The sequence below is a fragment of the Tachypleus tridentatus genome, chromosome 8, assembly GCF_004210375.1.
Source record: "Tachypleus tridentatus isolate NWPU-2018 chromosome 8, ASM421037v1, whole genome shotgun sequence".
Classification (NCBI taxonomy): domain Eukaryota; kingdom Metazoa; phylum Arthropoda; class Merostomata; order Xiphosura; family Limulidae; genus Tachypleus; species Tachypleus tridentatus.
Window position 1 is genome coordinate 156,837,344 of NC_134832.1, and position 15,714 is coordinate 156,853,057.

The window sequence follows — 15,714 nt, forward strand, 5'->3', positions numbered from 1 at the left end:
TGTGGGTTCATGTCACAGTCATAGGCATCGTGGTCCTTGCCTCCAGAACGAGCACATGTAAGGGAACCATGACAAGATGTCTTTGAGTGGCCGAATCTCTGACATTGGAAACATCGAAGAGGGTTTGGTATGTATGGTTGAACCCTGCAAATGTGATAACCTGTCTTGATGGTGGTAGGTGCACGTGGTGAAGTAAATGTTAAAACGAGGGTATTTGTTGGCAGTGTAACTCCATCTTTGCGAGTGGAGATGCTCCTCACTGCAGAAACTCCTTGAGTGGAGAAACAAGCGAGAATCTCTGACTCGGGAACGTTCTTCAAATCCCTTTCAACAATAACTCCTCGTGAAGAATTCAAGGTAGCATGGGGTGTAACCTCAATAGGTATATCCCCAATTGCCTTTGAATTGAAGAGGAGTTCACTGTGTTGGGATGTGGATGTTTCAACCAATATGTCACCAGATCGAAGTTTCTTTACTGATTTTGGAGAGCCAGCAAGTCCCTCTAGTCCCTTTTGAATAAAAAAGGGGACATTTGCCCTAAAGGTTTTCAAAAGAGAATGTAATATAAGAAAATGAGTGGTGCGTGTGTTACTGATGTTGAAGATTGCTGTTCTGAGTATTCAAGACGTGGTCGCTACCCATTGACTGTTTTTTACAATTTTATTTAAACTTTTAGAGGATCCATATGAAAAGAAAAAATTTGGTACCCGCTGACCCCACCCACCATGGAACCCTACAAGGGGACTTACTACAAAGTCACGCAAGGACAATGCAGCAGCATGGGGTTTCGTGAGCACTATACCCAAACACCAGCATCAGGCACAATGTCCACAACACCCATTGAGAACTTCCAACACTGGTACTTGGTGGACTCTAGCCCAAGTGGACCAGCCGATTGACCCAAGGGGGCCACCCAAGGCAGCCCATCTACAGGAATTGGGAGGCCAAAGTGGTGTGTTAGGGTTGGACCCCTCAACCACCAGGATCCTCTCCTCCCCTTCACGGGTCACCACGCACGGCAAACACGTGGGTGGATGTTTAGATCCCAGAGAAGGTAATCAGATAGAACAGAACCTTCCTGGGAGGTCCCTCACCACGTACAGGAATCCACACTGAGGGGGGATAAGTGGGAGTGTAAGGCTTGTAGCATGTGCAAATACTTTTGTGTTTAGATAGCAGCATTGAGCAAGAATAAATGAATGTGTTTAAAGGTTATATACTGTATCGAATTTAAATTTTCACTATAACAGCAAACTTACATAGCCTACAATTCAGGGAAAAATCTTTCACACCTTTTAAAAAAATAAAGTTATTATCTCTTTAACCGCCTACTAAACTACCAAAATGAAAATTAAAACTTGTATATCCAATTTGTTCTCTCTTTTAACACTGGATAAAACTTATTGGCACTTTTACATTAAAATATTAAGAGCTTAGAAACAGGTAAAGTCACTACTACACTGAATCAATCTGCCTGAAGATGAACCAAATGACAAAGTTCATGATGACAAGAAACCCACTTGAAGTAAAAATGTATCTTTAGACTGCTGGTATGGGTATTAAAACTTTTATTAAAATAAAGCAGAAAATTACTTTATTTTAATAAAAGTTTTCATACTCATACCAGCAGTCTTGAGATACAAATGAGAAAGCTATATAATTATACAACTCAATCACTTGAAAATTAATTAACAACAGTTCAGAAATAGATACAATTGTCTCTACTATAAAAATAAGAAATTACAGAGAAAATAAAGAAAGAATAAGAGAAAATACATATTTTCTATGTTCCTTATGTAAGGTAAACTACATTTTTTATTTATTGTTAATTGTAATAACAGTATTTATTATATTATCTAGTTTGCTAAACGTTATGACTTTTTGGAATTAATAATAATTATTACAATAAAAAATGTTTTGCAATGTTAATTAAGTATATTTATTTAGAACTAACCCAAATTTCCTGAGATGGCTCAATTTTGTGACATATTACTGGGTTTACCAATGAGGATACAGAACTCATGAAACTATGTATTCTAATTTTTTTTAGGTAGAAATGAAGACAACTATGTTTAATTAATTAGCTAAAGTAGTTACAAAATATAAGCAAATATCTTAATCTAATCCCCAACACAAAACATTTCCATATATTTATATCACTGTTTACTGAATGTGTCAATCACAAATTTTCAAAATGCTTAGTCTCACATAAGTAACTTGAACTGTTGAATTACCACATGAAAATTATCATTTTACTTACAGTAAGGGTTCCAAACTTAGGTAAATAAAAGAAGCTTTATATAAATTTTGTAAAAGATATTCTGAACCTGAATGCTTAACTGCAAGCATGTTTATGGGTTTAATTTTTAAATTAAGATAATTTTAGTATTGTGTTTGTCATTATGTTAAATACTTTATAAAACATTGTAACTTCAATAAATTAATTCTGTTTTGTTTGATAAATATCACACATCAGTCAACTTACTTTCAAAGCTTGAAAATGTTCTCGTTGTAACGTTTCTTCAATTTCACTTTCATGTTTCACTGACTGACTTAGGCCTACAGATGACTTGAGACCTTCTAACATATCCTTGAAAAAGCCACCCGTTCGCTTCATTTCCGTGCGTTGCATGTTCTATTAACTATATCTCATAACATGTTAATGTTAGTAACTTCATTAATTTTTTTTAACCACTAAAACTAAAGTAAAAGACAGAATACCAGTGAATACAGATTAGTTGTTGTTGTTTTTTTTTATTTTTAGTTTCACGATTTGTTCTAACTTCAAACTCTAAAGTTAATGTGCCTGTCCTACAACTTACCAGTTAAACTGATAGTAAAAACACCAGTGCAATACACGGTTAAATCAGTATATCTATAATGCTTTTATATCCTCTCAATAACAATATGCTGAGCAGACCAAATGGCACAATCATACAGCGGGAATAACATATACAACACACCCGTACAAGTCAGTTTGTTTTCATTTTCTTCAGCCTTACAGTGCGTACAAATTACGCAGAGTCAGAAGTTCCGGAAGTCACACACGCCCCTATTTCTAGAAATACTATTCGAATGAAATTTCTCTTGCACAGAATAGTAGTCTATTGTTTCTGAGCGATCTAATCGAAATGATAATTAATTAAATATCTGTGTAAAATAAACGATAGTTTTGCAAGGACGAAGAAATTTACAAGTAATTACTGCAGCTGAGATAACGAATTTATAAATATTAAACGCCTTAAGCTTTTAAGAAATATTTGACACTCATTTGTTTTTAATACATAGAGTATAATTTTGATGATATACAAATGTTTGCTCTTAATCTAACAATCTTTATCTTTTTCGAAACCTGTAACCATATCTGTTTCATTTAATATTATATTAGAATCTTCATCAACTGAAGGTATCCCTTACTTTATAGATTTACAAACTTGTCTACCACAAAAGCCAATAGCACATTTCACATCCAGGATGAGGTTATACAACTTCATTGGATGGATGAGAATACCTACCTTAGTTCACTTACACTATTTGCATTAAGGCTGTCATTGCGTATTAATTGTTCTAAACCCGTTTTCAATATTAAAGTTAGAATAAAGATACTAAAAAATGATAATGTTATAATCGAGAAATTTCGCCTAATATCAAGAGTCAAGGGTACGTTATTTATAAACATGATTAGACAACTAATATAGCTTGGAGATGACTTGTTTGTTTTTAATTTCGCGCAAAGCTACACAAAGACTATCTACGCTGACCGTCCATTCTTTAGCAGAGTAAAACTAGAAGGAAGTCAGCTAGTCGTCGCCACCCATCGCCAACTCTTGGGCGACTCTTTCACAAACGAATAGTGGGATTGGCCATAACTTCAAATGCACCCACGTTGGAGATGGCTTGAATGGATAATGAAAGAAGCGTTATTACAAATGTACAACAGTTTAAAAAGCTAATGACATAAACTTGCCCTCTAGTGGCACAGCAGTATGTCTGCGGACTCACTCCGCTAGAAACCGGATTTCGATACCTGTGGTGGGCAGATCACAGACACCCCTTGTGTAAATTTGTGCTTAATTCCAATCAAAGAAACATAAACTTGTCGAAATATTGTACATTTGTAATAAAGTTTCTTTTATTATTAATTCAGTCACCAATAAAACCTCATTTTCTAAAAAGTGGATTAATTCTTCGCTTTGAAGTAACCACAGAATACGCCTCTTTGGAATGAAAAGATTAGCTGGTGTTGGACACAGTTGTTTAGTGCAGTTACTATTGTTATTTAATTTTTTTATGATTTAATATATATAATGATTATTTCGTTGTTTTTTCAAACATAAGTGTTACAAATTAATCATTTTAAAGGTTTTCGTTTGTCGTGTGCGTGATTCAGATGTTATAATATTTTTGACACCAAGTTACTAGAATCTTCGGTATTTTCTCGTCACCTCAAGTGAGAATTATTATATTATTTCGTCGTTCGCGTAACTTAGAAAAATTTCGATGCCTCATTAAACAATATTAAGGTGACCAAAACAGTGCAAGTCAAATGTAGTTCAATCAAAATTAGTTAAAGAGAGAGATCGTGAAGTTAGCAGCTGCATGAGTGATTAGCCATAACGGGCGATATTTTAATGCGAGTTTCATAGTTCAGTAAAGATAAGTGGAATAATTTGCCTTGTTCTAAAATAATTTAACCCGTCTGTATGGACTTTGTCGAACAAGAGACAATTATTTGAAATTCAGGATATAACTATAGTAACGCATGGAGTAAGATAAGTGAATTAGTCGCTGTCATTACTGTGATAATAGAAAAGGAAAAGAGTTCCTCTTGTCAACTGGAATCTAGAGTGGTTGAATCCACCTAAGTGGGCTTTTGAGAAGAAAGAGAACGATTTGGAGTTTCAAATACAATTCTAATATCCACGGTGTAAAGAATTTTTCTACATGGTCAACTCATTTTAACTATGATTTTTTAAAAACTGTGCAATGCGTGATCTCCGTTTATTTTGACTTTATCGTCGAGATACAGAAACCTACTCTTAAAGTATGCCAGCAAATACATATTGTAACGGATTGACAACATCTATATTAGTGCCTATATTTGTCTCAGTGTAGTTTTCGTTTTACCTGTGATGTACATTGCTGGCTAGCAGCAATGAGATGTACTCTGTATTTTATACATTCATTCAAGTGAACAGTGTAGTGAAAATATGATGTGCTTTGTATTTTATATATTCATCCAAGTGAACAGTACAGTGATAATAAGATGTACTCTGTATTTTATACATACATCCAAGTGAACAGTGTAGTTATAATAAGATGTTCTCTGTATTTTATACATACATCCAAGTGAACAGTGTAGTGAAAATAAAATGTGCTCTGTGTACATCTACACTCAGTGGCAACTTTATTAGGTACACTGCCCTCTAGTGCAAATAGCCAAACAGCAAACCATATGGCTGCAACTCAATGTATGAAACATGTAGACATGGTCAAGAGGTTCAATTATCATTCGACCAAAAATTAAAATGGGGAAGATGCATGATCTAAGTGACTTTGACTGTGGAATGATTGTTGTGTCAGACATGGTGGTTCGTCATCTCAGACAACTGCTGATCTCCTGGGATTTTCACACACGATAGTCTCTAGAGTTTACAGAGAATGGTGTGAAAAACAAAACTATGAAGTGAGTAGAGGTTCTGTTGGTGAAAATACCTTGTTTATCAGTGAGGTCTAAGGAGAATAGCCAGACTCATTCAAGCTGACAGGAAGGCCACAAATACTTAAGTAACCACTCTTTACAATAGTGGTATGCAGAAGGGCATCTCTGAATGCACAATGCATCGAACCTTGAAGGGGATGGGCTACAGCAGCAGAAGACCATGCTGGGTTCCACTACAGTCAGCTAAGAACGGAAAGATGAGGCTACAGTGGACATGTGATCACCAAAACTGGATGATTGAGATTGGAAATACTTCACATGGTCTGATGAATCTTGATTTCTGCTGTAGCATGCAGCTGGTAGAGTCAGAATTTGATGTAAACAACATGAATCCACGTGTAAATGGTACATGTTGCTGGTGGTGATGTAATGGTGTGGGGAATAGTTTCTTGGCACATATTAGGCCTTTTAATACCAATTGAACATCATTTGAATGCCACAGTGTACCTCAGTATTGTTGCTGACCATGTGCATCCTTTATGACCGCAGTCATAAGAACTTGTGATAACAAGATGTATTGTGTATTTTACATATATAGCCTGAGAACAGTCTACTCATATGAAGATGTACTCTGTGTTTTATGTTCAGTTTTATTTAATATTCATTTAGAAGGCTAATGTAATAATTTTCCTAAAATAAAAATATATTTCCAATAGATACTTACATCCTCTCACAAGATTAGCTGCCCTCTATATGTGAACTTATCAAAGTAAGAAAACTGCCCCATTTCTGAGCCAGATGTACTCTTTGCCCATGTGAAGAAATTGGTTAAACATGAGGGTGGAAACTGTGAAGTTTAAAAAGACTAGGTTGCATCAGACCATCCTCGGCAAGTCAACTACATTGAAAACATCCCCTACAGGGTACCAATATCTACGCAAGGGAAAGATGAGGATCATACTGTCTTCACCTCCAACCACAGAACTGGTGATCAAGATCCACACCAAATATAGGGTACAACACGAGGATCAACACCATACTACAATCTGGTACTGGACATAGAATCTATATAGATCAGAATGAGGATAAAATAACAAACAGAAGGAATGGAAATGGGCAAAAAGGATGAGTTACCCTCACGAGCTGCCGAGGTCATGTGAAGGAAGGAATGCTCTGTATAAATGACGTTGGATGGTACAGAGTGCGAGAGACAGCTATAGAGAATATATCTGGCTAACACTACCTGCAGATCAAGAGGGGAAGGAAAAATGCTTTGAGAGAGGTGAAACAAAGAATTGGGCTCAAACAGAAGTAAAGATATGGAATAAATAACAATATTAATGTACCAGATGCATAGGTAACTTACATATCTTGAAAGAATGGATCAAAAAGGGTAAAGACAAGGGAAGGGAAAACCCTGTAGTAAAAAAAAATGGAAGATCTTTTCACAAAATCAGAGGTTATGAAAGAAACTCTGAGACCTCAGCAACAATTTGGTGAGAAGCCAGAACCCCCTGATTCAGGGCCCAGCTACAAAAATAAAATCTATATCCACTGATACACAACTATGGCTGAAGGACAAAGGGAAAGAGCACCTGACCTAAGAAACTGGATATTGTCACCAGGGATCAAACACAAGCCAGGAGTGAAGATGGAAGACATGAAGGAGGCTGAACTGGCATTTATGGTTCACAAAGAAAGACAGGAAATAATGGGAGAGAGAAGAGGAACAACCATAATTAAAGTAATCAAATAAAATAGTTGAGAGGGCTAGTAAGGAGCAATCAGAAGGACTCAACACAAAGTGGTGTGTATGAGGGAGACTACTCGATGAAGTAATTAGACAGGTGGAAGAATATAAGGTTGTTTATAAGAAGAAAACATTTTGCTACAAACCAACAACTTAAAGCCACATGGTGGTCTAATGTAAATTTGTCCACTGAGCCAAGGCCAACCACAAATAGAAATCATCCATAAGACAAGAAGGAAGAGAGATGGGAGAATCCAACAGATACTAAGCAAGGTTCCACTGGTGTTGAAGGACCCATTAAAGAAGTATGAGAAAAATCAAAGATCACATCCCCAAAAGCAAAAGAATCTCATAAGTAGAAAGTGAAGGAGCAGATAGGGCATTCTAAATGGATTGTACCATAAAATAAAGCGAGATAGGAGAATGGTGGGTCCAACTGAAATGGATGTCAAAGAAATCACCCAAAATGAATGAGGTGCTGGGTAGGATGAGGAAGAACTTCATCAATTTGATCAACCTGCCCATACAAGTAGCTTTGAGATGGAGCTTGGCAGTACAACAGGGCAACTCCTGTTTGTAATGAGTAAGCCAAAACCAGTTATCCGTGTATGAAAGAAAGCAAGCTCCAGAGCATGAAGAAGTAGAGCAAAGGGTCACACCAACCGACAGAAGATGTAAAGTGCCAATATCAGCTTGAAGAGTAGGGTACAAAATCAGTACACCATCCCACAATGGACCAACTGAAGATAAGGACAAGAATGCTGAGATGCGAATATGCAGATAAACATGGTAGACGTTCATCTTGGTCATCCAAAGACCCATAGAAGGCCCATCAAAGAATAAGGTAGGATTCCATGGTGAACTGGGGAACATTAATGTACTGAGTGAGATGGGACGGGTCAGTGACTAGCCTCCAGTTCTTGGTATTTTGGGAAACCCAAACCAGCAAAAGTAAAACCACCCGAACCAAGCAAGTGGAACAGGTTAAATAGCCTGTTGTGGAGAATGGCTTCAGCTGCCTTGGATAGATGGTGGCACAAAAGGGATCTTAAAGAGAAGGAAGGAAACAATAATGCTGAATAAGGGAGGAAAGTAAGAAATGGATGACGAAACCTAGTGACAATAGTCTATGAACCCAAACATTGGATATGAAAATGCTCCACTAGTGAATGAAGGCAGTCAGATGAGCTTCCACTGAAGCTGTTGTTGGGTACCATATGTCGTCGTGAGAAACGATGAGCTGTGGCACTTTAGGAAGAAGAAACACGCAAGGACAGAGTAGTTTATGAAGTAGGAATTGGCGTAATGCTTAGCTCCAACAGGGACAAACGGGCCACTCGAAAAAAAAAAAAAGGCGAGAGTTTGTCATTGAATAAAAGCAGCCTTAGAATCCAGAGACTTTGGAATCATGCCACACATGTTATGAAAGCCTCACAGATAAAAAAGCCGGAATATTTCCATGCAAGTAAGGCATTGTGACCTAAAATGTCCTAACAACAAATAAATCACGTTAGCAGGGGCAAAGTCGAAGGCAAAAGGTAGTTTAAAATAGATGTGGTGAGTGAGAGAATGTCCACAGAAAATACTCCAGGGATCCAATGAAGAGTCTCTGAAGGTGATGAGTCAATAAAAAGTGCTGAACAATTGGAATATAGAACGAAAATGGAAATGCAGGGTACCTGTTAGATATATCGGAATTTCGGGACCTACCCATTAAAGAGGCATAACTGGAAATAATGATAGTTGGGTCCAGATAAGGACAGTCCACCTAAAAGTCCTGTACCTGTATCCAAAATATGGTTTTAGATTAATTATATGAATTAGAAGTGGTAACGTGAAGTTTGGAATTCATGCTTGAAATCATACAAACAACAAAAGATTTGACGACAAAAGATGGGTAAATAAATGTTTTCAAGTGAATTGAATATCACTGAAGATATATATGTAAAAAATCGGCTGGTATGAGTAGAGAAAGCACTATGTAGAGGAGCGAAGAAGGTCGAAACGTTGTTCGATCCTCTACTAGTGCTTTCTATACTCATACCAGCCATTTTTTACATATATAATTTTCTCTACCAGTGGGTTTTCTCTTCATCACGGAATATCATTGAAAATTAAATTAAAATAAAATGTTAGTTAAACTAAAGTAAAACACGTAAAATCGGAACTGGAACACAAGAACCACACGGTGGAGAAAGTTATATGCATCACGTGAGCATGTTATGCTTCTATTGGTTAAGAAGTGACACTTGATGACTTGCATGAGAAACAGGTTGGAATCTTCCATTTCCAAAAAGGGAAAGTAGAAGGCTTGGCATGCATAAAAAGAGTTCACATACAGAGAGTAACGATAAACAAAACAGCTGAACTTATGAGCGGCGACAAGTACCATATTGGAACAATTTATTTCTATGTACAAATCTAGTTTACAGCTACTGTTAAATGCTTTATTAAAATCCTAGAATATTTTTTCTTTGTTGATATATTTTACTTGATAATGCAATTGAATGAACTACATTACATTTGGAATAATTAAGAAAGTCTTAAATATGCATATATATATTATTAAAAATCAAAAGTAGCTGTAGTAATAGCTCATTTATAGTTACAAATATGTAGTGACAACAATTTCTCTACTGTATCTTTCTTGGTGCAGCATAATGGTATAAAAAGACTAGTGATTGCTACGGCATTGCTCGAATGAACAGATAGCTGGGAAAGCTATTGGAGTGAAAATCAGAGTCAGCCTGTGTGGTTAAAATACTATTGTATGGGAGGGGCAGTGCAATTTTAAAAAAGAAATTTATAAAAATTAGTAGAATCGTTTAAGGTTTAAATTTTACCTTACGTAATTACTATAATTGTATAATTCTACATAAATGTTTATAACATGTTTGAAGTAGATATTGCTTGGAGGTGTATATGTGAACTTGGGTGCGTGTTGTTGCTTTTTCTTATAGTGAAGCCACATTTGGCTGTGTGTTGTGTTGACCGAATGGATTAAAACTCTTTAAGGCCCCTCATAGGCGCTCAACTCATAATTCGAGGATTGTGGGTTCGAATCTCCGTCACACCAAACATGTTCGCCCTTTAAGCCGTGGGGGCGTTATAATGTGACAGTCAATCCAACTATCTGTTGGTAAAAGAGTAGCCAAAGTTGGCGGTGGGTGGTGATGTCTAGCTGCCTTCCCTCTAGTCTTACACTACTAAATTAGGGACGGCTAGCTTTAGATAGCCCTGCAGATAATTATTGAAACTTTTAATCGCCTGATGATGCCCATAAGGGCTGATGTCTTAAACTCTGACTGTGCATTGTTGCCACTTCCTTCTCCTACTTCTCCACTTACTATATAAGCCACTGTTGTTACTGTCTCTGTTACTGGGCAACTACCATTTTCATCTACCCAGCCACTTCTGTCTACAGCTTCGTATTCTGACATTTTGCGTGAACCTTCTGCCCTATCTATCTCGTGTGGAAGCTTCCCACAATCCGGTCGCTGCATTGTGAATGGTGTTTTTGCGATAACGTTCGTCCTACTATTAAATGTGTTAATCAGCCTGTTTGTTCCCACTATTATAGTCCTCATCTTCTTCGTCAGTGCACCTGTTAGACTTTCTTCTGACTTTTAATACCTCAATCATCCCATCTATTCCCACAAGTATCGTGGTAAGTCCTCCTCTAAGTCTGAATCTATTTTTTTTTGTGATACTTCTTACAATGATGTCTTTACACCTCCTATGAATTCCACTTCTGCTGTCACTGTCATTAAACATGTTATTCATTTTGTAACTTTGTTTTCCAAAAATATCCTTCCATTTCATTGTGCTTTTGTTTTTGATAGTGTCACAACTGTTGCTCTATTTTTTTGTCTTGTTGAACACTTATTCTGGCTTAAATTCTCATTTATTTTTGTATCTGTGGAAACCTGTAACGAATGCATGTTAACATTATTATTTGTTCATTTTCTTTACTTTCTTACATCCCAACCACTTTTGAAAATTCTATTGGATGTTAACTCCAATCATTGTATTATTTTAGTGAGATTTTTCACAAACCCACTTGTCTGGCTTTATTTTTCATCGTTCTGATCATGCATTAGGTCTTGGTAGGGTGTGTGTGGCTATTAGCACTCGTTTTAGTCTTCCATTTCAAATTCAGTCTCTTCCTCGGTTTTAATTTCTTGAGCACTTGATTGTTAATGTTTATTTCTCTTTTCAGATTGTCACTTTCGGCACGATATACATTCGCCCAGTTGTTTCTTTACCTGATGCTTGTTTTCTACTTGGACAGAATCTTTCACAGCTATATTCTTAAAATAGATATTAACAACCACAACAAAATCTCTGCTGAAGTTGCTGTTTTTCTATCGTCTTTATGTTTGCCCCTAGCTGCCAAATTTCTCAGTCATCCCCTAATATCGTTTTTTTGCTTCTGATAACCTTGTCCATCTTGTTTCCCTTCACGTGTATTCTCCTGCAGATGGTGATCATCTTCCTATTGAAAGTCACCTCTATACTCTACCTTCTTATATTCTATCGTCATTCAAATGAACTTACTTTGTCCTTCATGCAAATATCTTGGATTCCAATGCATCTTACATTAATGTTGCATTGCAGAATATGGATCTGGTTTTTTTATATTGAGCCAAGTCAACAGTACTATCTCTTCTGCCAGTTCTCTCCATAACTCCACATGAACTATCCTTGCCCAACAGATCTGTGAATGTTTTACAATCTTAATTGCACGAATACAGCCACTCTCACGACTCACTGTTGCTGATGCTTCATAACAGTTTCCAACAAACCACATGTAACTATGTTCAGACAGTCACATGTTGAAAGTGGTGTCGACCTGGCTCCACTCTCAGTCAATCACCATTTTCTTCAATCTTCTAGAATTGCTTAAACTGCTTATGAGTAGAGATGTTCTTTCTTCTATCTCGTTATAGTAAATGGTGCTACTTATTCATCTTTGAACATGGCAATTATTTTGCTTCCTTCAATGACCAACACTTTTTGAAACTGGTCTATTACACCCTTCATTAGGATGACATTAGGATGATATTGTTGACTCTTTCCACCCTCACAGCTCTCACTCCGTATTTTACCCTTGTTCAGGATGATGTATTTTTGTATGTTCCAACCTCCGTTATTGAGAATTGCCATGTGTTTAAGAACATTTGTTTGGTGTTTTATGGCGCAAAACAACCAGTAAAAAAATTGAAATTAAAGTAAAATTATTAAAATTTGTAAAATGAATCATGTTAAAACAAAACAAAGTTTAATTTTTGAATTAAAAACATACATAGCGTTAAATAGATCAATGGCCCTTTAAAAACTAGAAACATTTGTAAGGTACACAGGGTCGCCATTGCCAATGTCCAACTTCAGGGGTAAACCTTGGACAAAAAGTGTCTAAAATGGTGCCGTCGTTGAGAATCGTAATGACGGGATGACAATAAAATGTGGACTATTGCGACCTGAGTGTCACACAGACCATATCATACATTGGTGCATCAGACCCAGACAAAAGAAAACGATGAGTTAAAAACTATGACCAATGCGTAGTCTAGTTAGTACAACTTCCTCTTTCCGTTCCTTACGTAAACAAGATGGCCAAAGTCCAATAGAAATTTTATTTGGAAAAGCTTGTTTTCACGTTACTAACTCCAAGTCGGCTGCCAAATGGCGCATGGAGCAGAAACTTGAATACAAGACCATCGTCCATGTATGGAACAAATACAGCAGTGATAGCACCACAGTAGACAAACTTAGCTGCGGTGTCAGCAAGCTCGTTCCCGTGAGTACCAAGGTAGCCTGGTATACAGAAGAATCGGATAGAAGCAGATGTTAAAGAGAAATGGGCCAGTCGGTTTTGAATACCGGCAAGAAGAGGGCGTGAACCAACATCAAGCAATTCCAAGGCCAGTATAGAACTAAGCGATTCAGTATAAATAGTGCAGTTATAATACTGCTGAGCTTCTATGTGATCCAGGGCAAGAGAAATGGTACACAGTTCAGCAGTGAACACAGAAGCTGTAGAGGGGATTCTGCGTGCAATCACCAAACTACAACAAACCATAGCAGAACACACACAGTCACTTGATTTCGAACCATCTGTGTAAATATGAATGGAAGGATGGTTCAAATGACGTTCAGCAAATAGCAGATGGTATTTCCAATCAGGAGTGTCTACTTTTCTCAGATGACTTAAAGATAGGTCACAATTGGGGACTGTAAGAAGCCATGGTGGGATGGGCTGATGAGTAGATACAGCAATGTTATCCAAGGACAGGCCCAATTCAACCAAATATGCCTGGATACAAAGTCCAAAGGAGCAATGGCAGACTGTCTATTCTGGAAAAGTATGGCCTGCCGAGAAAGAAAAACACAACCCCAGGTGGGATGCTTTGATAAGGAATGAAGTTTGGAAGCATATATTAAAGGCAATTGCAAATGGCAGAGGTGCAAAGAAGGTTCATGAGACTATGTATAAGCTCTGAACTGGGAAGTGTGGAAAGCTTCTTCATGCAGAGCTGAAGTCCTTGATGATAAATAGGCTCTAGCATCTTCAGGCCAATGCTCTGGCAGAGCCATAGACCAGTGATCCATAGTCGAGTTTCCATTGAATAAGAGCACGATATATCTTTAGCATAGAACGTCGATCCGCTCCCCAAGTGGTGGAAGAGAGGACACGGAGGATGTTCAGTGCTCTTGTACATTTGGCCCATAGCTACTTGATGTGTGGGTATAAGGACAGCTTATGGTCAAAGATAAGTCCCAAAACTTAGTCTCAGGGACCACAAGCAGCACAACTTCACCGATACAGGGAGTTCAGGATCAGGGTGAATAACTCATTGGCAGCAAAAGTGCATCAAACGGTTTTAGAGAGTTAGAAATTAAAGTCCTCTGCAGTGGCCCACTTCAGTACACGATTGAAGGCAGTCTGTAGCTGCCGATCAATAATTCAACATCTGACATGAGATGTGAAAGTCATCGACATAGAGCCCGTTTGCAACAGTGAGAGGAGTTGTTAAGTGATGGCATTAATTATTTTATACTGTGTGACTCAAAACACAGTCCTGAGGAACTCCAATTTCCTGTACAAAAGAACGGGAAAGTGTTCCACACCACTTGGAATCTCCAGTCCATTAAATTTTTTTTAATAAAATGGGCAAATGGCCAAGTAACCCATATATATAGATCTCACAAAATGTCATACCTCCATGTTGTATCATAACCCTTCTCAACGTGAAAGACTATTGACACAAAATGTTGTCATTTGAGAGGCTTCTCTGATTGATCAAGTTTCAGGGTGAATCATGGTGGAGGGGTGTCATCGGAACTTACACTGGGTGAGCAAGAGGAGGTTGTATGATTCGAAGAAAAAACAAGACAAGCATTAAACATCCAGTCTAAGGTCTTACAGAGATCAAAGCAACTGGACGGTAGTTTAAAGAAATCTTGGGATTCTTCCCGAGCTAAGAGAAAGGTAGGGACAACAGCCTTGTGCAGGCATCAGGAAAAATTTTCCTGCCAGATCCAGTTAAAACAGTGATTTGTGTTACACAAACTACACACTTGTGGTTCCAGATAAAAGAAAACGATGAGTTAAAAAACTGTGACCAATGTTTTAGTCTAGTTAGAACAACTTCCTCCTTCCGATCCGTACTGAGGCAAGACGGGCCCAATATAGAGTTTGAAAAGCTTTTGTCACGTTGCTCACTCAAGTTGACTGCCAGCTGGCACGGAACTGAGCCTTGAATACAGGACCATAGTCAATGTACGGAATAGGCACAGTGATGATAGTGCCAGAGCAGATAGTAGCTGCCGTGTCTGCAAGCTCGTTCCTGCAAATACGTAACCTGGTATCCAGAAAAACTGGATAGAAGTAGATGTTGAAGATAAATGAGCCAGTCGTTTTGAATATCGGTTAGAACAGGGTATGAACTAACGTGAAGCGATCCCAGGACCAGTAGAGAAATAAGCAAATCAGTATAAATAATGCAATTTGAGTACTGCTTAGCTTCTATGTGATCCAGGGCAAGAGAAATGGGATACAGTTTGGTAGCGAACACAGAAGTTCAAGAACAGACATATTTCTGGTCCCTGGTATCACTTACTGCCATCTCTACCATGATCCTTTACAATTTCTTTTCTTTGTTTTATACTTTCTTTTCTTTTTTTTGCTTTTTTCCCAAGTCCTGGATTTTTCTCTTTATCTTTATTCTCATGAAAGCTGGTAAGAATGCATCTGATGTGGTTATTTCATATCAGTCTTACTAGTGTTTTTACTATGTTC

The 15,714-nt window shown here is 37.5% G+C and overlaps 1 protein-coding gene across 1 annotated transcript in view; it reads right to left on the reverse strand.

Moving 5' to 3' along the window:
• Positions 1-3,054, reverse strand: part of LOC143224056 (syntaxin-binding protein 5-like) — a 33,431-nt gene extending 30,377 nt beyond the window's left edge. Inside the window, exons 1-2 of the mRNA XM_076452519.1 lie at positions 2,823-3,054; positions 2,486-2,642 (exon numbers count right to left, since the gene is read on the reverse strand). Coding sequence (XP_076308634.1) covers positions 2,486-2,632 — 147 coding nt within the window. The 5' untranslated portion in view covers positions 2,633-2,642; positions 2,823-3,054. The remainder of the gene's footprint in view (positions 1-2,485; positions 2,643-2,822) is intronic.
• Between the last annotated feature and the right edge of the window lie 12,660 nt (positions 3,055-15,714).